This window comes from Ochotona curzoniae, unplaced genomic scaffold (genome assembly GCF_017591425.1).
Source record: "Ochotona curzoniae isolate NIBS_2020 unplaced genomic scaffold, NIBS_Ocur_1.0 contig_517, whole genome shotgun sequence".
Lineage (NCBI taxonomy): Eukaryota > Metazoa > Chordata > Mammalia > Lagomorpha > Ochotonidae > Ochotona > Ochotona curzoniae.
In genome coordinates, this window is record NW_024466454.1 from 1919784 (window position 1) to 1946888 (window position 27105).

The 27105-nt window shown below is 43.3% G+C and overlaps 1 protein-coding gene across 3 annotated transcripts in view; it reads right to left on the reverse strand.

Moving 5' to 3' along the window:
* The window catches only part of INSC (INSC spindle orientation adaptor protein), a 110387-nt gene that overhangs the window by 33515 nt on the left and 49767 nt on the right, over window positions 1-27105 (reverse strand). For 2 of the 3 annotated variants that reach the window (XM_040988936.1, XM_040988937.1), the window contains 5 exons: window positions 22905-23250; window positions 21890-21942; window positions 20622-20745; window positions 9318-9431; window positions 3895-4020 (listed from right to left, as the gene is read on the reverse strand). In XM_040988936.1, coding sequence (XP_040844870.1) covers window positions 3895-4020; window positions 9318-9431; window positions 20622-20745; window positions 21890-21942; window positions 22905-23250 — 763 coding nt within the window. The remainder of the gene's footprint in view (window positions 1-3894; window positions 4021-9317; window positions 9432-20621; window positions 20746-21889; window positions 21943-22904; window positions 23251-27105) is intronic. The other variant, XM_040988938.1, reaches the window with a different exon arrangement.

Consider the following 27105-nt stretch of genomic DNA (forward strand, 5'->3'; position numbering starts at 1 on the left):
TCATTGTCTCCTGTGACTACAGGAGGTACATTCTACTATGCCCATTTTACTGAATAAGAAATTCTAAGTCTGATGAGCTAAGCAAGTTCCCCAGGATAACACAGCCAAGTTGATGAGAAACTGGGTTCATACCCAGAATTTCCCAGCTCTGTAATCTCCCAGTCTCTCCCCTGCACTGCTTTGCACCACGATGAAACAATGAATAATTCCTTAGAGCGAATCAGCTGAAGCACAATATTGAGAAGCACCAAGTGAGTGAGATCAGAAGTGACTGACTGGCTGGTTGCCTGGCAGACAGGAGGGACAGAGAGGCAGAGAAAGGACTTCACCTGAGGCATGGATGAGATCGTGGTTACATGCCTGACCACACAAGCTCTCGATCCCACTGAGACCTGAGCATCACACAGCTGGACTCTGGATGGGTCAGATGACTGAGGACTGGGCTATACTCATGGCTCTGCTAGAGGCTGCACAGGATACAATGGATAGGGAAGGAACTTGCAGGATACCGCTGCAGTTCACCAAATCCAGCACGTTTCTCACCGCCTTTGATCGAACAAACCTCAGGAATGATGCTAAGCCAGTAAATCAGGAAAAGACGGCTGGGACTCTGACAATATCTAATTAGGCCAGGAACTATGAGCTGTGGTGAGTTGGTGGCGGACAAGTGCTCCAGGACATGGTTCTTCCTGCCTGCCTTCACCTGCCTATCATTCTGTGGTTTCCACAGATCAGCAGATGCCTGGGCCTCTACATCTCCCATCCCAGATACTGGCAGCTGCTGGTCTCCCTGGAGCCTTGGAGGTCAGCACTGAAGCAGCTCAGATCAGAGAGAGCAGCAGGTAAGGGGCACACCAGAGAGGGGTGAGCATGAGGGAGATGAAGAGTCTCCTGGGTGTCTCTAGAACTTCTCGGAAGCAACACGATACAGACGCAGCAGGTGTAGGTGTTGGTATTACATCATATTTGGAGTGCTGGGGTTGCAGGATGGTTCACGGGCCTGGCTGTGGCCCAGCAGAGTTACTGCCAGGGCCATTCCACAGCTGTGTTCTACGTACTGTTGAGTGAGTTGGAAGTCTCCCTTCCTTCTGCAAACAACAGCGACGATGACAGTACCCAGGGAAAGTAGCTGTGGCAAGGACAGAATGATGGTACGGATCTGACAGATGTGAGGCATTGTCCTGTACGTTATTGTCCAAGCACCCTTGTCACCTGCTAGAACAGGGGAAAATCCATTCTGTCCATGGCCACATGGTCAATACATCTGGGTTTGGGGATGTGGAGACTGCCACAATGACCTAACTGTGCTATTCTCGGGTAAGAGCTGCTAGAGACAATACTTGGCCAAAGATCACTTAAATTTCCCACAATTTTTCATGTGATATAAAATGTGGTTTTTCCAAAGGCTTTTCCTACCACTTAAAAAGAGGTCATTCTTAGCTACAGATTACACTACACAGGCAGCAGGCGGAGTGTGACCCAGAGCAAGCACCCTAGGATCTGCTGGACCAGGACTGGAGCTCCAGGAGACCATGGGTTTGGCCTGTTGTGTGTCCAGCACCTAAGTAGTAGCTGGCAAACAGCAGATGCTCTGTAAATATTTGTTGAATGACTTGAGCTACATGCTGTGTGAGTCTGTGCAAGAAGCTCTTATTATGGCTTTGGGCCTCCATTTCCTCAGCTGTGCCACAGGGAAGTTCAAGATAAGTACCAATAGAAACAGGAATGCATGTGGGCTTCCTGCCAACACCCTCAGCTGCAGGACAGCCTAGCTCTATCTGTGCCTACCCAACAGCCCTTCTCGGGGGTCTCACTCTCGCTCAGAACCCAGCATCTGACCCACAGGGGTAGGGGCTGACAGCGAGACCGCCAGCCTCTGTGCCAAGGACAATAAGCTACTGTGGCTTCAAGCAGTGGGGATGCATTCTGTGCTCTGAGAGGATCTATTAAACCAGCAAGGCAGGAAGCTACACTGGGTTTTCAGTCAGTGCCAACAGCAGCTAAGTGATTGTAGGGAAGCTGCTGAAACTGTCTCCGTTTCCTCATCTTTAGCATGCGGAGTGCTCATCTGGTCAGGTTCTGGGGCATTAGCCATGGGTGTGCCTACTGGATTGGCTCAGCAGCTGGCACAAGGTAGCCCCTCATGATGAGCACCCCTTCCTACTCTAGTTCAGCTGAGCAGGGCCTGAATTTCAGGCCAGGGTCAGCCTGTCTGCCTGGGACACATTCCTGAAATCAGGGTTACAGCAGCAGCCAAAAAGTGGAAGAAAAAACTGCCTGCACCTGTCCAAGCTGCACAGCTTTTCAGCTCTAAACAGAAAGAATCCTTACTATTTTCCTTTGCTGAATTTGAAGCTTCCTGATGTTCTGAAAACTCACTAAATTAAGCCATTCCTTGCCTTTGCATGTCCAGTGATGCCAAGCACCTACTCCTTCCTCTTCCCATTCATCCCGCAACCAGACAGGACAGGTGAGAAACAAACCCCATTTAGCTATTTGTCCTTTATCCAAGGGGGATGTTTTAAGAGAAGAAATTATTCAGCTCATAAAACTGAAAGTGCTCACTGCATGACCATTATTGAACTCCCTTGGGCTCTGGTTGGTCTTTCTCTCTCACTTTTTCTTTCTCTCTCTCCTAGACTGACATCTAAGATAACATACTTATTTGCATTTCTGTGTGCTCACACAATCTGGAAAGGAAAGAAGTGTAAAGGGTTTCACTCTTAGGAGACCTAAGTTGATTCTGGCTATTGCATTTTGCAACTCTTTGACCTTGAACACATCACATCCCTCCTTGGAGTACATTTACCCACTGTGTAACAGGACCAGGACAGCAGCACTATCTTTTACTAATAAATCCAGTGTTCATTGCAGCTAGAGGGCACTCTATCCAGAGGGCCAGCACCAACTCCGATACTATCTTCATGTATAGCTTTAGATACACTGATTCCCCATGCCTAAACACAGACTTGTCAACAGTAAAACCAGTAGACTCCCATCCACCCTCCCTCCTCACTTGAAAGCCTTAATGAATCCATGCTCCTGTGAACTTGACCCAGGACATTTAAGAAGAGACAGGGTAGAAAGTAAGATAAGCATTTTTTCTAGGAGCCTAGAAGCTTGGAATAGGGTGGGAGTTATCTGGCTAGCTGAGACCAAACAGAAGAAAGGGAACAGTTTTCTCATCCCATTCCACTTAGACCAAACCATAAGAGCCGTCCCTACCCAGGATTCCATAAGTAACTGACACAGCAGGCTTACCTGCTTCTATTCCCTAAGGGTTCTCAACTACCTTCCTTGAAATTTGGTTGGGAACTTCTCAAACATCAGACCCAGCTGCCCCAGCCACAGCCTGGGCTTGAGCTGAGGAGCCTTGGACCCAACAGAGCACCACACCCCTTTGCTGACCCATCCTACTCTGTGCCTCACTGACTCAGCAGGCACTTGCATTTGGACTTTAGTTTCCCTACCCAAGCCCTGTGGCCCTCAATAAAATGCAACCGAACCGTACCTGCCTCCCCCATGTACTGCTCCATCCCCAGAAAAAGCGGATCCCTTCCTTCTCTGGTATCCCACTATTGGTGAGGGACCAACCAGCCTGAGCCTCAACACCTCTCCCCATCCAGGTCACCTGCTCCTGCTCTGTTCCACCCACTGGGCTGTCCACAGCTCATGCAACCCGGGAGGGGCTGAGTGCATTTTGGGGCTTTGCCTTTCCTGGTCATGCTCTTTGGTCTCTGTCCCCTTTCCCTCTACATTAACTGACCATAGCCCAGGTTCCAGCAGCCACACCTGAGGGCGCCTGGGAAAAATAAGGGTGCCACTAGGTGGCATGCCCTCCCTCTCCTCACCTGGCTCAGGGACTTCTGGTCCCACCCAGCCAGCTCACCTTACCTTCTCCAGCTGATGGACACCCTCTTCCACACAGCAGATGGAAGCCAGCGTGCGGAGTGCCTGGGGGTACAAGCACCGGAGATTGTCTTGTCTGCAGACCTTGAACAGGGCTACCACGCCACCTTCCTGCCAGGAGAAAGAAAATGTCTTGTGACCTCATTGTCTGACCTTCCCCTCAAGAATGACTGAAGTCCCACACCCAGCAGATAGCTTCTGCATGCAGACAAATACAGACACACACCAACACTCACACACTCACACATACGCTACAGCCAACAGCTGGTTCCACAATGTCACTTATCACAATGCTAGTCCAAGATGGAGGAGCAATCTCTCAAATGCCTCTGCGCTGGGAGACCAGGGCCAGAGTCAACACCGTTCAATACCACTCCCACATCTCTGGCAACCCCCCCTCAGCAATACCCCTATGAAGCAAGCCTGTAATCACCAGGAAAAAAAGGATTAGGGGCTGGTTCAATGGTTCAACTGGCTAACCCTCTTTCATCCCTACTTTCTTCCTTGATTTGACAGGAGAGAGGGTATACCTGAAGGCAAGTAACGTTTTCATCCCTACATTCAAAAACAAAAAAATACTAATGTATATTATATGCTGGACACTGTGCTGGGCCCTGAGTAAGACTGCCTCAGTCCCCATCCACATTACATTCACGGTCTGGCAGAATAGGAAGACAATTTTAAAAGCAGGTACAAAGCTGAGAAGGGAAATGAATGGCAGAGTTACAGAAGCACAGAGCAGGAGCCCCTAAAACCACTTGGGGAGTGTTGGCAGAAGGAGCAAGACAGGCCCACTCCAACAGAAGTAAGTCTGGCGCAGAACACTTACCCCTCTGATCCCTTGTTCCTTTATCCCTGCCCTCCCACCTTCCCTCAGGACAGGATTCCATATGAAGAGCCTACTCAGAGATTCAAGGGAGCCAAGTCAAGTTGGTCTTTAGAGTTAGAAGAAAAGAGACAGGATTCCCAAGCTCCCCTCACCCTGTCCTTCCTCTAGTCATTAAAATAAGCTCCCTTTAGATGAAAATTCATGTGCACATCTATTTATATATGCATATGTTTATATTTAATCACATAAATTATATAAACATTATATTGATAGCTACTGATTGGTAGTTCCATAGGGAACAAAGCCAGGACGAACGTGGCTGCCTCCTTGGCTCAGGAAACACTGAGCTCAGCACACTATCCTGCACAGAGTGCACCAGATCCCCATCGGGTCCTTTCCCAAGACTTTGAAAAATGTCCTCTTTAGCATTTTCAGCTTCTGCAAGATCAAAGAGGAAATGCTAGGTCCTAGACTAAGACATACCAGATTACTGTGATCCAAATCCTGGATTTGCTGCTTGTTAGCTTTGGCTAAAAATGGGGTCATGAGTAAAGAGGGGAGCAATTGGGTTGATAGATGTGGACGACCATGGTGCCTGGTTCTAGCCACTGCAGTGAGGGTCAGACCCTGGAGAGCTTCCTGGCTACAACGGTGTATCAGACCATCACAGCACATCTACCAAGGGTTGGGATAAGTAAGAGGGAAGAAGTAAGGTGGAGTGGTCTCACAGACCAGTCTGAATCCCCCAATCAGGACGCAAGCACAGCAGTCATCCTTGTGTACAGCTGGAAATTGCCTGAGCTAGCAGAATCACACTGTTGGCTGGAGCCTATTTAATTTTATAGAAAGCTCTGGGCTCAGAGCCCAGCTGTAAAACAGTATGAATTATTCACACAGGCTTGGGGTGAGCTGTCACAAAGTTGGAAGAGGCCGCTTGTGGGTGTGTGTCCTGGTGGTGGCAGGAATAACTGAGGAGTGAGGGTGGGGTAGGAAGAGTGGTTTTAACGCAGTACAAGGAAGGTCTGCTACCATCATGATAGTGAGATTTAGCTTCATTCCATGGTCTTCAGAGGAACCCAAGAGATGCAGAGGTCTAACCTGAGACAGGCCGTCAGTTTTAGATAGATGCATGATACAAAGACTACAGTGGACCCCAAAAGAGGTGGGTGACAGAGGTTACTAGGACTGCCCCACGTCTGTCACAAGGTTGGGACATCTACTGAGTATCCAACATGGGAATTATGTATGGGGCATGCCAGGGACCCCAGCTCCTGCACCACCATCAGCATTACACACCAACCTAGTGATTCTGCTGGGAGAACCAACCTTTCCTTCTGCAAGGCTGCCGAGAAAAGAAGCAGCACCACTGCATATTCTCTCTCCTTCAGCAATCAGTCCTCTCTACCCCAAGGGTCAGAGACCCAAGAGTCAGCAGACCTCGTTAAAATTCCAGCTCTGTATGAATGGGTATCACCCTGGACAAGCTATTTGTGTTCTTTCTGAGACTCTGTTTCCTAATCTCAAGAGGGAGCTCTTAGGTCCCGTACCTCAAGGAACTGTAACAAGGATCTTCTGAGGTAACTAATGGAAACATTAGCACCAGGCTTGTATGTAGGCAGACTCAATAAATAATGATGGTCGTAGAAGGAGAAGAAAAGCAAGGAGAGGGAAAGGGTGAGAAGGCGAGGCAGTGCAGAACAGTAACCAAGAGCATAGCTGTGACTGCAAAACAGTTGTTTCAAATCCCACTCAGTGTGTGACCTCACTGCCTCAGCCCTTCCACCTATGCAGGGTGGATCTAGGAAGAGTCTGCCACAGAGGACCCTCAAAAAGTTCAAATAAGTTCTATAAAGCACTTAGATCCTTGATTGACACAGTGCTATAGAAATGTTAATTTGGGGGCCAGCAATGTTGCACAGTGTTGTACTAACTGCTCCTCTTCTGCTCTGTACCCTTGCTAATGCATCTGGGAAAGCAGCAAAAGACAGCCCAAGTCCTTATGCCCCTGCCACCCACATGGCAGATCCAGATGAAGTTCTAGGCCCTGGCTTTGGCCTGGTCCATTCCTGACCTTTGAAGTTATTTGAGAGTGAACCAAAGGATAAAAGATCTCTCTCTCTCTCACTCACTCTATCTCTCTCTCTCTCGTGTGCGTGTATCCCTCTCTCCCTCTGTAATTCAGTCTTTCAAATTAGTGAGTACATTCTAAAGGGATGTTGATTTTATTATTATCACTGCTACTACAGCTATCATCACCTCTGTCATCATCAAGGTTGACCACTTCCAGCCTTGAGAAGTCTCAGATCCCATTTCTCCCTCACCCCTGTCAGCCTCACACTTGAGCAGATGAGCTGATCACCATGTGCTTTATGAAGGGTGGAGATAGATGACACACTGATGGAAAGAGGTGGATATTTTGTTGCAGGAGTTTGTGCAGAAGGAGGAAGACTCTTTTTTAGCCAACTGGGCTTGGAATACAGAAAACAGCATTGATCCCAGAAGTGATTTCAAGTATCAGCTGTTCAAGACATTTAACTGCTGTATACTGCAGTCCTTAGCTATAAAATAGGATCGCTAATGCCCAGCTCAGACAGGGATATGTGGACAAAAAAGTGTCAGAACAAGGCTCAGCACAGGGGAAGTTACCAATACACATAATTCTCACTATTCTTGCTGTTAATATTCAGTCAGACTCATACATCCCTGTGTCAGGCACTGGCAATGCTCAAAGATTCACTCCAGATCTTCAAACAACTTGAGAACTAGGATACACAAGGAGAACTGAATAGCTGACACTGGGTGGGACACGTAAGATTAAAAGAGAAACACAAAATGTAATGACCAAATGTGGAGAAGAGTTCACCTTACCTTTATTTTATAACATGAGAGAGGATAAAACTAAAATTGCAATCTGAGTATTCCCATAAAAGTACCAACAAAGAGTTGGAATGACTCTTAAATACCATAGTTGTGCCTCCTCATGTTGTAAACCAGGAGCTAGTGTCCCAGTAGCCTGACCAATCTCCCTTGGCAGGTTCACAATAGAGGTGGGATAAGGGCTGGTCTTGGGCCTCAACTCCAGGCCTTGCTTCCCTGTTTTCACTTCCAATCGCTGGAAATGTTCGGTAACATTCATCCACAGAGGAAATGAACTCTGCAGCAAACACTAGCTATGGATTCACCCTACATGTATGTCACCTCTGCTTCTCTGACAGAGGAGCACAATGGCAGACAAGGGAAGACAGAGCAGACGTGCATGTAGGGTGAAGCACTTGGAGATGAGCCCTTGAATGTCCAGGACCTGGAACAGGAGCCCCCAGCTTCAGAGCCTGTATCCAGGAAAGTTTTATCCCGAGGAACCTCAAAGGCCTTTGCTTTTCACAGAATGCTTTCAGATCGCATGTTCCCACTCAGAGCAAGTCTCACCCTTTCCAGGTCTCATAGCCATGTCCAGAGCCCTAACCCAGCTAGTATTTGCAACTTACTTTGAAAGGTCATCATTCCAAAAGACATTCAGGTAACCTTGCTTGAAACTTATCATTAACCTGATGCTGAGGGGTTGAAGCAGTTCTCTGCTCCACCACAGTGAAAGGACAGACCTCTGCAGGGTCAGCTTGGAGGAGAGGTTGGTAGAAAGGGTTGCAACCAGTCTGGATGAACTAGGGTAGGTATTCAGAGCAAAGCTGAGGCCATCACCAGGGATGCCACATTGCATATTAGAGTGCCTGGCACACAGTCCAGGTCCACTTTCAATCCCAGCTTTCTGCTAACATCTACCCCTGGGAGGCAACAGATAATGACTCAAACATTCAGGCTCCTGTCACTCACAGGGGAGACCCAGATTGAGTTGCAGGCTCCTGACTTTGGTGTGGTCCAGGTCCAGTTCCTTTGGACATTTGAGAAGTGAACCAGGTGATGCAAGATTTATCCGTGTATCTGTGTCGATCTTTGTCTCTAAAATAAGGTGAAAAATAATTTCCAAAATAAAAATTTTAGATGAATTTCTGGAAGCAAGCCTTCGGTTGTTTAGTTTGCACCTGTTGCCTTTGTTGTTTTCCTTGGAAAAGCCCTTTCATTTCTTGGCATTTGGGAATGTACGCAGCCTCCCATTCAGTGAGGCGCAGTAAAGCTGAGGACAGGCATAGCCTGGGTGGATTTAGGAGCCTACCTGGTCTCAATGACTGCTAAACACTGGCAAAGTTCTTTGCGACAAAATAATAAAATGTCTAGTTTCTTTTATTTTTCCAGGGTTGATAGGCAGGTGTTGAGGTTACCAACACCTCCATGGAGCACCAGAACGGAAGGTACTGCCTAGCACCCTCGGGAAAAGTCATATTTGTAGACCCATCCCTCCTGTTTCTTGGTGCACAAGTTGTTACAGGGATCAGACTAAGAGATATGGAAGGGGTTAACCCTTATCCTTTGAACTGGGTTGGAAGCATGACATAGTCCAGGATATCACAGAGCCACATAAATCAAAATAGCAATTTTCAGATAGTCTTTGTATCAAGACTTCATCCTGTGGGTACTAGGGATACCATGGTTATCACAGAAGAAAGAACATGGATATGAAGCTCACCTTGGCTATGATGCGGCACAAGGGAGCCCCCTCTTGGGTCAGGCTGAACAGGTTCCCTGTGCTGGTCTCCATGGCATAGATATTGTCTGAGGCATCAATTTTTCTCACCAGTGCCTAAGAAGAAAAGGGAAAGTAAGACTTTATTCACCCCATCCGCTCTCTGTTCACTTTCATTGTTGGAATATCAGTGGACCCATGCTCCCAACAGTCTCATGGGAACTACACTCCTGCTATTGAGGAGTGTGGGGCTGCAAGGCTCTGGCCTTGGGGAAGACACAAAATCAGGGTGAAATCTGAGCTCCATTTCAGAATTCAGGGATGATTTCAAACCCCTGAGACATGGACAACCTAAAATTGATCCTCATTACTGGTAGACCTGGCAGTTATTTCACTGGGGTACTGATTCCTCCTGAGAATGGAAATTATCAGTAAAATAAACTATCATATAGCAAGCCAACGAGTCACAGCTCTATGATGAAAGCATGTGCTCATTTTGTATGGTTGTTAGCCAACAGAGGACTCCAAGTGAGTTAGGATGAGGGGGAAGAGAAGCACTCTACAGTAACTTTGTATCTGGGAGACATGTGTATCAAGTGTATAGGCAGGCCGATACAGCAACACCAAGAATCCTGTCAAAGAGCAGGTAACTCAGGAGGAATGTCATCCTGACCCATTATATCTAGTGATGAGAAGCCCTGGGAATGTCCAACCATAAGGCCAAGAGAGATCCAGGAAGAAAAGCAGATGGAAGACTCATTAACAAATGAGATATGAAGATTATTCCTAGAAGAGCTTGGCAGATTTCTGGAAAACAAGCTGATCACGTATCTTGAAACCACTTCATAATCAGCCGTTTGCTTTGAAGCATGTGATTTATTGATTTAAATGATTTCTGCCTGCTAATGAATGCAAGTTGCTCAAGTCTCTCCTAGAAGGCATGGAGACACAAGCTGGAAAGCCTTGGAAAGCCTCAGCCAGGGCAGCTAAGACCTCCTGAGCTGAGTGCTCCAAACAGCTATTGGTACCATTTCATTTTCCATGTTTATTTTTAGATACTATGATGGATTTGTTACTAAACAACCTTGGTGTGATGCAAATGACACTTAAAAGCAAATGAGAAACTCAGGATTCCTTTGCACGATGATCATAAACAACATTATTATACTATGTATTTCTCTATTTTAAAAAATAGAGATGTTTCCACCACAAATGGTAAATGCTTGTAAAGATTATTAGATTCATCTTGATTAGACAATGAGCAATGTATACATGTAACAAGTAACACCACATTGTACCCCAATTGTACCTATAATTTGTTTACATCTACTAAATGTGTAAAAAGTTTTAAAAAGAAACAGAAATAGGATTCTGAGTTCTTAGCCCCAGTTTGCCTTTAGCATTCTTTGTTAATAACGTACATACGTGATTCAACTCCCAGGTTCTGCCATTTCTATCTCAATGTCCTAGAGCAAGCAACATGGCCTTTGTTGGCCTTAGTTTTCTCAAATGTCAAAAGACAGATATAACAGAGTCTATCTATTAAGACACTGGTGCTCATTTCTTACAATTGTTCATGTACTTATTAGCCATGTAGAAACAAAACTGTTAGAAGCTGCTGTTTAGTGCTTTTGGATGGTCAAGACAGATTCCATATTCTTTGGCTTTCTCATCTATAAAATTATTAAAATTAAGGGAGTTTGGGGCTCAGGGTAAACGGCTCTTTTTTCTTCTTTGTTTAAATGCATGGGAATTCTTCACACACATAACATGCTGATCTTCTACATATAGCAGCCTAAGAGTAAGCATGTATTTAATCAAGTTACATTAAATATATTATTCATTCCCTAAGATGGAACAGATGCCTCTAATAAGAGATTCAACAAAAGGTAAAATTAATAAATGTGAGTTGTCACTACAACCTTCTATAATGAACATATTTCTTAGAATTCTCCCCATTGTTACTATAAGCAGCTACACATGTACTACCAGTGCTCAAGTGAAAATGCACATTTCATATATTGGGGTCCTGTACCTAAATGATAATTACCTAATGTTCCTGATTAGTGTTTGCACTTGAAGCAAATTAGCATTACATTAAACAATTCAAGCCCAATGTCTTTTGCAATCAGCTGCTAATATTAGGCCATTTATGTTGGAGAATAAATTCATGTTAATATCTACACACATATATACACTAATTACATCTCAGATATGCCTCATTTAATCAGTTCTCTGACAAAAAAAAAGTTGCAAGCATCTTTTTCAGAGCATAAATTTGGAAAGACACAAATTAAAGGCTCCACTGAAATACCACAACATGTCAGAGTAGAAAGTCTTTTGTCCAATTTTCACTTCACAGTTGAGACACAGAAAATTGACCAAACCACATATGTATTCTGGGGTGGAGCTAACCTTTACTGCTGTGCATCAGTGTCCTGGTTTAGATATAAGTGACTCTATCTCATGTCTGCAGGCCACTCCATGTCACCTGGTCTAATGGATGGATGCCTCAAGGCTAGGACCCCTCCTGGCCTCCTCAGCAGTTCTCACTCTCACAAGAGTGGTTCTCCACTCTGGCTTCTCACATTCACATCTAACACTGTGCCCTAAGCCCCAGAGCTTCTGCACCAGGAGGCAGACCTGACTGGGAGTGCCACTGCTACCTCTGGATCTTTCACCAGACCTCGCCGAGGCCACAGTTTTCCTGAATTGCTCCAGCTGTGACCGAGAACATATGATTATAGGCAGGGGCTTCTCCTAACATGGGACTATCTGGTTCCCTTCCTATGACACTCTTCCTTCCTCCTTTTCTGAGATGTTAGATCTACTATGTGCTTTCTAAAGTTTCAACTGCTTCCTCCTCTTCATCCTTCACAGGAATTTTCTATTCAAGTCTATCTTCATCTCTAAATACTCCAAATTAACAGCTTCTAAATATCAAAGATCTTATTTTCTTTCGCCCAAGAAATCAAGAAGTTTCAAAAATATATTTTATTTTATATCATGAGAAGGCTTAATAGGTTAAATGATACATTCATAAAAGTTTTTGGATGCGGGGACATAATGTAGCTTTCTGTCCTAAGGTAATATGATGGAGAAATACATGAAGATTGCAAGTATGGTAGAAGAACGAGGCAAAACAGTAACTGAATCCATATGTGGATTAGCTATTGTTCTAACTGGAAAGAATTTATGTAGATAAACTTATGTAGATAAAAGCAAGAATTTATGAAGATAAATGTGGTAAGATCTGATAGAATTAAAATGAATTGGAAGACCCAGAACTTAACTGATTACATTTCTCTCAATGAAGGAAGTCTCCAAAACTAGAAAAGTTTGTCAGAAAAAAAAAAAGAATACAAAGGGATATAAAAGTGAGGAAAGCTCCTCAGACCCAGATATGTTTACTCCATGAGTTAAAGACAGAATAATCCGTGTGGGAAGGAAAGTTACAAAGTTAGCTGGTCTCTCTGCACAACTAACAAATCAAGAGAAAAGAACACAAGAGACACTACTCTAGTTTTTCTTCCAGCTCACAACTGAAAAAATAAAATAATAAAATAAAAAGTTGTAGCCCAAAGAAACACTACCCAAGGCTGAAATATTCCAAGACTGTGGAAAGAGTGTGTGCTCATGGAACTCATGGAAGAGGTGTTGATCTTCATTAGGCCCACGGGAGCAGATTTCAGGGGCATCAGTTGTGGTCTCATCTCAGAGTTCTTCTGGAGGTGACTATCCAAACGCAGTAACGTGGGACCTTCCTGGAATTTAGGATCTTTTAAAGGCTAAATAGTCTTCTAGCAAGAGGCAGGAACAATGGCCACCAAGATACAGAATCAGAAGTACCTGTGCATTCTATTCCAAAAGGACAGTTTCTCACTTGTCCCTACAAGAATCACCAAACACTGAGCGACCCCTTGTGCTTGTTTAATTTGACAGCTAAAATTGTTTGTCATAAATTTAAAACATAATGTTGGAAAGGATACAATTTCCAGAAGATAATAAATATGGACATAAATAAAACCATTACATCATTGTTTGAGATGTATTCAACGGTACTTAAAAACCAAAACAACTTGGTACCATCATCATCCATCTAAAATTACATAACCTATTTTTTCATTTTGCATCCTCTTTTAATCATTAAGTGCATATTCCCATTCTAATTTTCCCTCAGAATTCTACCTTAATGTAATACATTTATACTTTAAAGTATTTTAGTGATCACCAATATCATACTTGCCGTTGAAATCCAAAATTTCACCTCATTTCCCATTATTTATTATAAGTCTTAAAGTGTTAAAAAAAAAAAACTCATTGATTGAGTTACCACTGCAATTATTGTCTGCATAATTGAACAAAATAAGCAGGTTATAAATTTTATTGAATGATTATAAATTATAAAGATTAAATTTTATTATAAATATATCTTAATGAGATGAATGGGGCTTTTATCCCTTTTAGACTTTCATATTCATTCATTTATCCTGGATTCAGTGTTGGCTTTGTGACATATTTTTTTAATGTAAACACTGAAAAACTTTATTCCCATAACTCAAGCGGGAATAAGACTTTACACAGCTACATGCTCAATCCTTTGAGCACCTTTTAAATTAAGTAATCACTCAGTGATTAGTCATCAAATGCTGTTTTCAATGGTCTGGCAGCTGATAACTCCTCTCAATTGCTCCTTTCTACTGGTAAAAGCAACAAACTGGAAACCATTTGATTTGATTTATAAGAGAATTCGCTACTAATGATTAGCCACATTCATTTATATTCTCAAATTCTAGGACAATTTACAAAACTGCTTTACCAAGACTTATCAAAAAATATTAGTGGAAATCATAGATTTTTAACTAAGAACACCTTTGATCACCAAATTATTCAAAAACAATTTGGAACAATCAAAATAATATTCATCTCATGAACAATTCTGCAGTGGAATAAATTTCAAATGTTTCCTCAACATCTTAAAGTTACATGACCTTTCACTTCTTCAACTCACAGGAAACACACCAGTCTCCTTGGTAAAGATTCCTTTCAGATCAGTCACACTTCATCTTACACAAGACCTGATAGCATCCTTCACTACAAAACTCTGATGCACCTCAAGAAATTCTAAAAACCACTGATGATCATGAAATGATCCTCTAAAGTTAAAACTTGTTGATGTTAAAATAATACAGACCTAAAATAAGATATATTGTATATATTATGAAGCTGAGTTAAAACAACTTCCTAGATTTGTAACAATGCAAAAAAAAAAAAAAACTTGTGTACGTAACGTAAATTAATCATAAATCAAGACTATGACAGGAAGCACAGACTTTAGTAAAGATTTATATACATGAATTGAACTGTGGTATTTGTAAAGGATAAATAAGAAGGAAAAAAAATCAAGATGTTAAAAAATAATTAATTTCGGATTTCCTCATGGTCAAGCTCCTTACATATCTAGAAAAAGATCTAGAAACTTAAATCTAATCAGTACAGCTTAAGCAATAGTTTTATCTTTCGCTACCAGGAGGTACAAATGGATATGAAAATTAAGAAGAATATTTACAAAACGAGCTTTCATTGCTTTCTTAATCAGTAGTAAATTTGAGAAAAATCATGCAAATCTTATATTCATATTTTCTCCAATACATTTTGAAATAGTTGGTTATTTTCAAATACATGCCAGTTACATTCAAAAGATTTTAATTCAGAGTCTGACTCTTCAGAGATGCTTTTCCTACCAGCTATTACTACAGCCTAAGGCAGAGCTTTGGTCAAAGAACACTGCAACTCAGTGTCAACACACTCCAGCAGTCACTTCGTCCATGGGGTATATGTTCCAGGCTAACACCGAACCTTACATATATGACCTTTCTTATGATAATGTTCAGTTTATAAGTTAAGTACAATTAGAAATTAACAGCTAATAACATAAAAACAATAATCACAATACACCATGGTAAAAGTTATGTGCAGGTAGCTTTACTCAAAAAAAACAAACAAACAAAAAAAAACACCTTATTCCTCATTCCACCCTAGTAGTATTTTCAGACCATAGTCAGCAGCAGGTAATGAAACTTACAAGAAATAAAATCTCAGATAATGGGAGAAGTATGTATTTGAGAATAAATAGATAGGAGAGATAAAATATATTGGAAATTGGGCCTGGTACGGTAGCCTAGTGGCTAAAGTCCTCGACTTGCACGCACTAGGATCCCATATGGGCACCAGTTCATGTCCCTGTGGCCCTGCTTCCCACCCAGCTCCCTGCTTGTGGCCTGGGAAAGCAGTCAAGGACGATCCAAGGCCTTAGGACCCTGCAGCTGCATGGGAGACCTTTAGGTAGCTCCTGGCTCTGGATCAGGTCAGCTCCAAGACTGCGCTCACTTGGGGAGTGAATCAGTGGACAGCAGATCTTCCTCTCTGTCTCTCCTCCTCTCTGTACATCTGCCTTTCCAATAAGAATAAATAAATCTTGGGCCCGGCGCGGTGGCGCAAGTGGTTAAAGGTCCTCGCCTTGCACGCCCAGGATCCCATATGGGCGCCGGTTCTAATCCCGGCAGCCCCGCTTCCTTTCCAGCTCCCTGCCTGTGGCCTGGGAAAGCAGTCGAGGACGGCCCAAAGCTTTGGGACCCTGCACCCGCGTGGGAGACCCGGAAGAGTCTCCTGGCTTCAGATCGGCATAGTATCGGCCCGTTGCGCTCACTTGGGGAGTGAATCTTTGGATGGAAGATCTTCCTCTCTGTCTCTCCTCTCTGTATATCCGCCTTTCCAATGAAAAAATAATAAAAATAAATCTTTAAAAAAAATTTAAAAAAAGAATAAATAAATCTTTTAAAATACTGGAAAATTTGTAACAAACTCTCCAAGTATACATGCTCACACAGTTTACCATGTATCTGGATTCAGAAACCATCCATGCTGGAAAAAATAGAAAATTTCTAATATATCTCTCAACAGAAATACATTTAAAAAAAAAAACAAGGAAACAATTCAGTGCTAAGTGTTCAATGGTTTATGCATGAAGGGTTCTCCTTTGTTTCACTCACTACTCTCTTCCACTCCCCAACCACCAGCTTTTTGCACAGTAGCACACCGTTGTACAATCTGAGACAGGCAGGGGCCAGTACAGCGGCCCCTATAGTGCCAGCTTCCATATGGGTCCTGGTTCATGTCCCAGCTGTTCCATTTTTTACCCAGCTCCCTGCTCATGGTCTGAGAAAGTAGTGGAAGATGTCTCCAGACCTTGGGCCCCTGCACCCATGTGGGAGACTCAGAAGAAGCTCCTGGCTCCCGGCTTCCGATCAGCTCTGCTTGGGACATTGCAGTCAGTTGGAAAACCTCTCCTCTCACTATAAAATCTGCCTTTCAAATATAAATACATAAATAAAGATAGGTAGATAGATAGATCGATTGATTTTGCTTCTCAACTATGCAAAAGTCTTCAACAATAAAACTTAGAAAAAAAAAGATTTGGGACAGGTGACAAAGACTTCTTTGGAAAGTGATAGAAGAACAAAAAACTCAATATATTCTGGAAAAGGACATAAATGAGGACTGGAGATATGGAAAGAGATTTATTCGATACTATTTATGCTTTAATTTCTTTTAGGAAACATATGGGACCCAGAAGAATGCAGTGAATTTGAAGTGGATATGAAGACCACTGGCCAACGTCTTTTCCAGGAGCTTAAATCAGTGCAGCACTGAGAGGGGCTGGAAATGAAGACTGCTTGGACCGGCTGGATGGGAAAGAATGCAAGTCAAGCAAGCCCTTGTGAACTAACTGCACATTCCTGACTTTTCAGGAAGATAAAAACCTATCAAATGCCTCTCCAAGAGAAGGGGGACATTTTCTCCCATATATGGCAAACATAATGTCACAATTAACCTATAGTGACTGCTTTCACAGTCATGTCTACCCACAAATCTTTGTGGAGTGTGACCAACAAAAATAAACTGACATCTTGCTGAGGCTGCAACCAAAGCCACACCCTCCGTCATACCCTCTACTCGTCCACTTTTCTCAGCCACAAACAGTGCCTATTAGGGCCTTTGGCAAATCCTGAGGCTGAGTCCCCAAGCTTAATGTTGTTGCCTGGGGTCTCTGCCCTAGGAACCGAGGATGCGCCTGCTTTAATTTTATGAATGTGGGACTAATGCTGTGATAACATGATGTGTTAAGAGCCCTTTCAACTTTGTCCAGGAAAAAACTGAGAATTTCTGCTGCAAACTATGTTGTTACTGTACAGATAGCCTTGGCTGCGGCTGCTGGAGGACTTTTACAACTCCTCCACAGCATGGAAGCCCCTCCCAGCAGAACAAGAACTGCATTAACCTATGGATTTAAAACTTATTCCCAAGAGGAAAGGGATCTTAGATTTTTTTCCCCTTTATTTTCTTCCATGAAGCTTTAACATGGGACACAGAGCATACCAAAATTTTGCAAATCTTTGTTTTTTCTCATCTGACAATTTACATTTAGATTGTGTTTGTGTCACCATTTAATCTCATTGCAGCCCTTACTAACCGTATCAGAAAACAGCTGAGTAAAATCTGTAAGTAAAACATACATGGCAATTTCAACATGTTCATGGAAAAACTGCTGTAAAAAGGCAAGTGTTTTGTGTATGTTTGTTTTGAGTTGAGAAGCAGAGAGAAACAGAATTTCCATCCACTTATTGACTCCCCAACTTCTTACAAGGGACAAGATCAGACCACGACTGAAGCTGGAAGCTCAATCCAGATCTTCCATGTTGCACTTACACCATTTTAATAAACAATTAGTAAGCTAGGAGTCCTTTTAAACCAAGTTTAGCACTGATTTCTCTTAAGGCAAAGCAGGTCAATTGTGAATAGAACTGATGACATAACTAGGAGGATGCCACCAATCCCACATGTGCTATTTCATTTAACTCAAACTACATTCTACCACAGGAGCAAGGTGAAGAAATAAGTAATCTGCCAAGGTTTACCTAAGCAATTCCACAGTGCTTGAACTCATAGAATTACATCCTACCAAGACTACGGGAGACTTTACAGGTCATTAGTCTAGCATCCATCTATTGCACACAGCTTGTTTATCTCGGTAGTGTATAATTCCTAAAGAGGCTCCTTCCATTCCTGGGCAGCCCAGTTGCTACACAATTGTTAATGTCTTGTTTTTATGCCACATGGCAATAATAGATATTCATTGCCAATCGCCCATCTAGAGCCCAAAATTGGACTGGATAGTCCAAAATGGGGCAGACCAGTATAGAGCAGTACTAGATTAATACCACCTTCATTGTAAGCACTGTACTACCACCTTCATTTGTGGGTGAGGGAATGGGAGAAAAAGACAACAGTCATGGCAGGGAAAGATTATTTCATCTGCTTAAGAACATACATGGTTCCCCACTGCCCTAAGAACACTTCCTGAATTTTGTCTCTGGAAACATCATCATCTCAGAACAAATAGGTTAGCCATTCATTAATAAAATGATAAAATGTGAGCTTTTGTAGGTTTGTGACATATTACTGAATATTCTATGCCAGACATTGTATTATCTCCTAGAATATATGCAAGAATAAAACAGACCAAAATTTCTGCTTGTGGAAGCTACAAGTCAGAGAAGAAGTGCTAAATCAAAAGACCTTTTGGAAGATTTGCAGCAGCTAATTGCTTGCCATAAGAATTATGATGCAAAGAAATGGGTTTAATTTAATTAACTGATTAAGACGAATTTCTTTAATTCATGTGAAAATATCCCAGGTGCGTAATCTGGCAGTGTTATTAGCATCCTATGGGACAATATTTGAGGTATGAGATTAGGAGACACACTTTTATAATACTGAATACCACCCTACATGGAGTTTCTAATATAAAAAGACACTAGCAGCAGGCACTCGGCACAGAAGCTAAGAAATTTCTTAGAACTCCTGTGTCAGAGCACCTGAGCCTGCTGGCTCTGCTCCCAGCTCCTTTCTCCTGGAGTGCACCCTGGGAGGCAGCAGTGGTCTCTTAGGCAGGTGGGTCCCTGTTTCCCATATGGCACACCTGAGTTTGCTGGAGTCCCCTCCACACCATCGGCTCTAACGTTCTTTGCTCATCACTCCTTTGATTTCATCGCCTTTCTTTGGCCTCCACATCCCACTGGTTCTTTAGGGACTTGAGGACTCAGTTTGCAGCACTGTAATCAACTTGAATCACCACCTGGCACTACATGTGATTGCCGACTGAAAGTGCCTGCCTCAGTTCGCAAGCCTTTGGCCATTCCTTCCCTTTGTTCTAGACTTTCAGAACAGGCAGAGCAGCCTTTGAGGAGCATTCTGTGGTCAGGAGTGGCACTGATGTAGGATGCAGGCCCAGTAGCATGGACTGAGCCAACATCAGCCGGTGAGTTGAGCCAGAAGAGTCTGTGCCCTTGCTAAAGGAGTTGCACACACAGAAAGAAGAAAAAGGAAACCATGGCTTTGGGAGAATAACTGAGTTTGGAGAGAAGCCTACATGGAAAGGGATTTGTTATTTGTGGGAAAGGAATGGCAACTATGTAGCACTAAATTTCTGTATCTAAAAATAACATGTAAATACCTTTCTTAATGAAAACCTTCTGAAATCTGCTATACTGAGAGGCTTTAAAAATAGCAGAAGGCAAGAGGGAGAAATAATGTGTATTTAACCCATGCTACATGGATGTGCAAAGGGCCTTCCACATACATTCGTTCAGTCTTCTCTCTTCTTTGCAGAAGTTCCTCTTTCAGTGGATTTTCTTCCAGCTGTGACAGACAGGTTAAGGAACTTGACCAAGGTCCCATGGGAAACCAGTTTGCAAGTAGATCTCTCAGGCCTCAAATTCTTCCTTCTTGCTGGAATCAGGCATAAACCTGCCTATGAGCAAGGGGTGGAATTCATGACCTTTCTAGATTTCTGTCGCCAGAATATCCAGTCTTATCCCCTGCAGGTGTTTTATGTAAAGATCTTCTGGGTATACTGTGAACAGCTCACCACAGAGATAGTTCAGAGTTGGGTAACCACAATGAAAATGTAACTGGGAGATGTCCGACTCTGCCATCACCATATTGTGGGACCTTAGATTTTATTTATTTATTTATTTATTTATTTATTTATTTATTTATTTTTCCATTTCTGAGCCAGTTTTCACACCTGGGAAGTAGAGTTGGGTTGGAAGCTCAGGAATCCTCAGTCCAGCTGTAAGGGATTCATGTTACAGAGAAGATTTTGGTGGGTGTTGCTCAAAAAAGGTCAGTTTAGCCATGTCCCCCAGCCCGAGGCGGCTCCTTCCCCATCCTAGCTGCACTGACCTGCACCTCTCGAGTCAGGGCCAACTCCAGAAGCTGGCCAAAGTGCTGCCCCAGTGTGCTCAGGGTCTCACTCACACAAGCCTTCATTGACCTCAGGACTTGTTCATTCTCCACTTTGAGGCACCTGGGGAAGAGAAACCAGGGTGGGGAGGGGAGTGACTGGAAGAGTCAAGGGGTCAGCCCAGAGGCCTCATAGGTGCCCAATATGGACCCACTGCAGACCTGGAGGAAGTCGGCTGGAGGGAAGACATCAGCTCCTGAAGAGGAAGAAGTTAAATATTCCATCTCCACCTTACTCCCAGATCCCTTAGTGTAAAAAGAGGCACTGGTCTGAGACAAGGACTCGTGGTCCCTGTGGGGGACAAAAGGCCATGAGAAAGTAGTAAATCCATACCTCTAGGCTTCTCCCTTATGCAATTTGCCATCTTTGTGGTCAGGGTTTATCTACATAGTGATGTCAAGGGATGGGGATGAAGAGGAGGGAAGAAGAGAGCAAGGAGAAGAGGCATTGCCACTGCCCACTCGGAAGGCGGACATCTGTACCTACAGCACCCGCTAAGAAACGGCTGCGTGTAATGTACACAAAGCACTCTGGAAGGTTTTTTCCCCTGATAGGAAGAATAGAGGAGAAGTAAACTCACATTTACCCCTGTGAGCTGAAAATGTCTGCCCGGGCCAGTTAAATGCATGGGGAGCCCTGTGGGTAGTACGCTCCAGGTTTTTCCTCCAGGACGGTGGTAGGGGGGCTGGGAAGGGTGAGGACAAAAGTCAACGGACACTTGGAATTGTGTCCACGTGAACAGCAGTGTGTGTATGCAGTTGAGTGTGAAAGGAGGTATGTTTATGTGCGTCAAACATGGCAAAAGGGTGGGAGTGTACTTCTGTGACTCTGCATGAGGGTGTTTATCTATCTGTGCAGGAGTAAATGAGTGTCTCTGAACATCCATGTCTGTGGAAGGGTGTACATGTCTACCTTCAGCTTGCCCTGACTCTGGGTGGCTGTGGGAAATATTCCTTGTTACCAACTCTTCAAAAAGTCCTCTTTCTTCCTATAACTGAGCTTTTCCCCTGCTTTCCACTGTATCCCCTGGGGTAGAAAATTACAAAGGAATCCTCTAAGCTTTCTGAAAAAAAAAATGTCAAAAAAGAAACCCCAAAGCCCCCCACCGGTCTCCCCATTGTGGTTCTGAGAGAAGACGGAAGACAGCAGCTTCTTCCTGGGCAGAAAGGTGGGCCCACAGAGCAGGGAGCCTTGAGCCCAGATGTACCTCTCCGTGACTGCTGAGAGTTCTGAGCACTTCTCCATCAGCAGCTTCTCAACCTGCAGGAAAACACATCAATTGCACTCAATTCAGTAAGCACGAGTTGAGGACCAACTGCTGCGCCGGGTGTCGGGGACTCAGAGAGGAGAAATCAAGAGCTCTCACTCGGGAAAGGAGCGCACACACTAGAAAGAATGCAGTGCGATGAGGTGGCAACAGATCACTGTCAGCTGCTTCAGAAACCCCCAACAAAATCAAACTGAGTGACTCAGTAGGCCAGGGGGCCTCGGATGCTTCAGGAAAGGGGGCTCGGAAGCATGACTAGAAGTTTACTGTCTGCAAAACTGAGCCAGGAAAAGTCTGAAGGCAAGGGCGAGCAGTAAGGTGAAAACATGATGTAATATCAGTGGGGCGAGGCACGTCAAAGGTTCCCTTTGAGCTTTGAGAAGAAGCATCCAAGCCATGGGCCGTGGAATCAGAAAAGCTTGAGCTGAAGCCTGCTCACAGCACCCAACGCCTTAATTTTGGCCAAGTTACTTAACCTCTTGGAGCTCTGTTTCCTCATCTATAAAATGAAGACAGTGATCCTAATTAACATATCTGATCAACTGCTTGAAACAGTTCATATGTGAGAACTCATGGAGTCCTTACAACAAAGTGGTGAAGTAAATACTATTATAATATCCAATAGGATGAAGAAACAGGACTTTCCAAGGTCACATAGCAGGGCTGACAATTGGACTCAAGCAATCTTTCCTTAAAGATGGTATATATAACCATTAGTAGCTTCTCACAGCGGTGTTGCCCACTTCTCAGGTTATATGGTATAAATGAGATGTGCAAGCACACCTAGCTTGGGAATCAACTCAGATTTTAACAGTCTTTCTCCCCTCCTGTACTAGAGAAGATGCAGGGAAGTTTCTGGGGCAGGAAAGATTCAGACTCAACCCAGTTCAGACCCAGACATCTCAAAGGCATCCCTGTTCCCAGCAGCCACCCACTTCCATCGAGAGCAGCTGACCTGGCCCATTTCCTGTGAGGAGCTCCTGCTGGCAGCAGTATACTCGCTGACCATGGAGCGGGCATGGCAGGTGAGACGCACACTCATGCTGTGCACACGAGCCCAGCGGTCCTGGGCCAGCTTCTGCCCGATTCTGCGCAGTTCAGTGCTGATGACCCAGCCCCTCTTGAGCAGCAACTGCAGGGGGTCTCCAGGGCTGGGACCACCTGCCAGGATGAGGTCACCTTGTGTGTCCTCCTCCAGGCTAATGGGCTTCGCCTGTAAGACGCACATGCACTCGCACTCGGTCATGAGCTTCAGGTCCTCCATCCAGCGCTGAACTGAGTCCACCTGCATCAGGTGCAGCCTGCAACCAAGGAACATCACCAGAATGACCATCAGCATCCGCACAACTTCCACACTTTCCAATTCCAAGCCATCTGGTGTTTGCTAAGCATTTGCTATGGAAGTTTGGCATTGTTTCTCTCCTTCATGAACCTTATTCTCAAGTAAATTTCATCTTTGATTTACAGATAATAATACTGGGACATGAGGACACATAACTAAACTAATAAATAACAAGCAATGAAGTCTGCAGAGCAACACTTAATCTTTACCAGAAAGTCAAAAAGGCCCAAGTATCAAACAATACACACACTGAGTAAGCTCTGGCACAGCAGCATGGCTATATAGCATACATACAGTTAAGATATGGCTTTCCAGAAGTTTATGGCAAATAAGAATACGTACAAATAAAGCAAGGAAAGCAGTATACAAAAATGCAATTGCATACACATTATTATGAGAAGTTAAATATCTATGTCTAGAAAGATATTTAAAGACTGAAATGCTAAAGTCTCCTTATGGGTTATAAAACAAATCTTTCTGAAAGATACAACTGTTTGAGTATAAAGCTTTTAAATGTAATTTTTTAACCACAGTGCATATAACGTCTAGCCATACAAATTATATGCATGTTTGTATAAGAGGATATTGTCTCTTAAACTGTTAAAAAATGAGAACTCACCAGTGATCCTTCTTTCTCATTCTTCCTTTACAACGCTATTGTATTTTTTTAGAACTTGAATATATACATATCTACATGTTTCTGTCTATACATATATATGTAGACACAGATATGGAAAGAGGAAAGACTCCTAAAATGTGAAATCACAGCATTCTGCTTCCTATTCTACCTTTATGAACATACATTTAGTTTCTCCTAGGTAGAAGTGTACCACATGCACTCTTAGACAAATGCTAGTCTTGCATAGTTTATCATCACTTTGCTGCCATTGTACAGCCCACCCGACCCCCAGATGGCTCATGCCCCACATTCTTACACAGATTGTGTTTAAGAATATACATACATTTATCAGGATTTCAGACCCACTGATTATTTTAGATGTGACCGTAATATATACAAATCTTGCTGTACTTTGATCTTCTTACATAACATGAAAATCTCTTCAAGTCAACAGAATTCTAAAACATCATTTTCAATGTCTAAAAACTATTTCATCTTTATATATACACCACAATTTATCAAATCATTTTCCCACTGTTGGGTATTCATCTTTTTCCATGTCTTGACAACTACCAATAATGCAACAGTACAGGCCTTCATACTTATGCCTTTAAAAGCCAGTATCTCAACTCAATGACATAAATCTCCAAAAGTAGAACTGTAGCCAATAAATATGGCCGTATTGACTTCCAAATGCAGCAATGGTCATATTCTCTAGAGTGTTAGGGATTTCTCCCTATATTTTGAAATATGCTTTTCCTCTGCTCAGCACTGTCGCTGTCCCACCACAATGGACTTGGTGCACGGAGCCTGATAATAACACACGCGGACCCTGACTGATGGTCAAAGCCAAAGTTTATTAGTGGCCTCAGACTTTATACACTGAGGGTCATATGGGATAAGAGAGGAAGTATTAAGCTTATCAACAAAAACCATCAACTGGCTCTATGCTTTTGTTTGGAACTCCTTTTGTCTTGTATATTCCACCAAATGTTCTCATTCACATGCTGTCCACTCAACTGTTCTCATACAAATGATATCCAATCGGGTATACAAAAGGTATCCATTTGGTTGTTATCATACAAATATTTTCCAATCAACTGAAGAAATCTGAGCGACACAATCTTAATTAAGTGATGCAGGTTAATCTTACCAAAGAGGTCATGTTAATAGCATGTATCCTGATTACAATATAACAAGAAGTCCATTTCACGCCTGTGGTATAATATATCGCTTTAGTCACATCAAGACAAAGGCACCAAATAAATCCAAACAAAATAATGGTCTACAAAACACTAGGTCGATTCTCCTCAAAGCTGTGTGAGGTCATCAAAAGCAAGGCGAGGTTGAAAAACTCTTGTAGACTGGAGGAGACTAAGAAGTGATGGTTAATGTGATGGGAAGAAATAGTTGGAATCATGAAAAGAAATAAGTCACACACTGAAAAACTAGTGAAATTCAGATTAATATCCTGAGCTGGGTTAACAGTAATGGACCAACGCTGATTCGTCAGTTGTGACCAAAGTATTAGGGTCATGTACAACATTAACAATCGAAACTCCAGGTGAGGGCCACACAAACATCCTGCACCATCTTTCCAACACTCAGTACATGTATAACTACCCTAAAGTTTTAAAATTTCTTTTTAAAATACAGAATAGATAGGAATACAAGAGAAATTGTCTCCCAAAGGAAGCATTTCACTTCCCAGAACACAAGCCTGGCAGTCTCTCTAGTGTTGGTGGTGAACCTCACAGGAGGAAGGCCCAGAAAGCGCATGCTCCAGGTAACATACAGGGACAACCTGATGAAACTGTGAGGATGGCTCCTTCCACAAAGGACCTGGGAGAGGAAGGAAATAAACAGGACCTTTGCTGGGCTAGCAGACAAAAGTTGTTCTCTCCAGGGAGGGCAACAGGGCAAACCCCACTGATTTTGTTCTCAGATTGACCTCCATCATCTATCCTGGAGCCCATCAATGGCTGAATCCCAAGCAGACCTGTTGTGCCTGTGCCTTCAGTGCTTGACTGCCTTGGGAGCCTTTCCTTGCTGGCCCTCTGATTGGTTCATGGTGACTATGACTCCTTCTTGATAATCTGAACAAACAGGCCTTGAGCAAGAGCTGCTTCAGGATGGAGCAACCCTATAGTTCACAGCCAGGAACAGAAGAGGACTTTATCCAAGCACAAGCCAACAAAGATTGACCATGAGCCTTTGGGAGCAGAAAGATCTGACTCTGTTTCCTGTAATCTGTATGACCCTGGGCAAGCTGGGAGAGTTTTTTTCTGAAAAGTTTACTGAATATACTATTTATACATCAAAGTGGGTAAATGGTCACATCAAACTGCAGCATGACAAATTTTCAGAAGATCATCCCTCCATGTGCCCAGAAGTCAGACAGAAAAACAAGATAATTACCAGTAAACAGAAGTCTTTGCCCCCTTCGGTTTACTCCCAACCAGGCTCACCAGTACCTTGATTTTTAGCAACATAAGTAGTCTTTTGAATACATTTCTTAAATTATTTGAGTTTTGATGTGCTCCACTGAGAAGTAGAGCTAACAGAGCCTTCTGCACAGAGCTCACAGAAGAATAAACTGGTAAATGGGATGAGTCTCACACAACACATAGCACAGAGGAGATGCCCAGAAACAGCCCTCCTTGCTGCTCTTTGTCACATCAACACTCTGACACCTTCAAAGACCACCATGAATACAATGATGGCTAACATTTGCTGAATACACACCATGTGCCAGATATCATGCTGAGCACTTTATATGAATTATTTTATTTATTCTCCAGGTCAGTTTCTGAGGTTGGTATTATCGGTATCCCCATTTTACAGAGGAGGAAAAGCAGATGCAGAGAAATAAAAAATCACCCAGGTAGTCACATTGACACTGAACCTTGACCTCTCTGATACCAAAGACAGCTCTTAACCTCTGTAATTTATTAGCCCCACCCTGTCCATTTCTTAAAAAGGGGGAAGGTGAAAAGGGTAGAGAGCAGAATGAGGCAGCCTTGACACACGGAGATGGGAAGGACATACTCCCTTGCCAGGACTTCAAGCTCCATCGTGAGAGACAAGAGGCTGAATGCGTAAGTCACTGATTACTAAAGCTCTGGGAAACAAGGTAGAGGAGAACAAAAACAGCAGTTGCTGCTTCCAGGGTGAACCTACTCCAGACTGTCCACT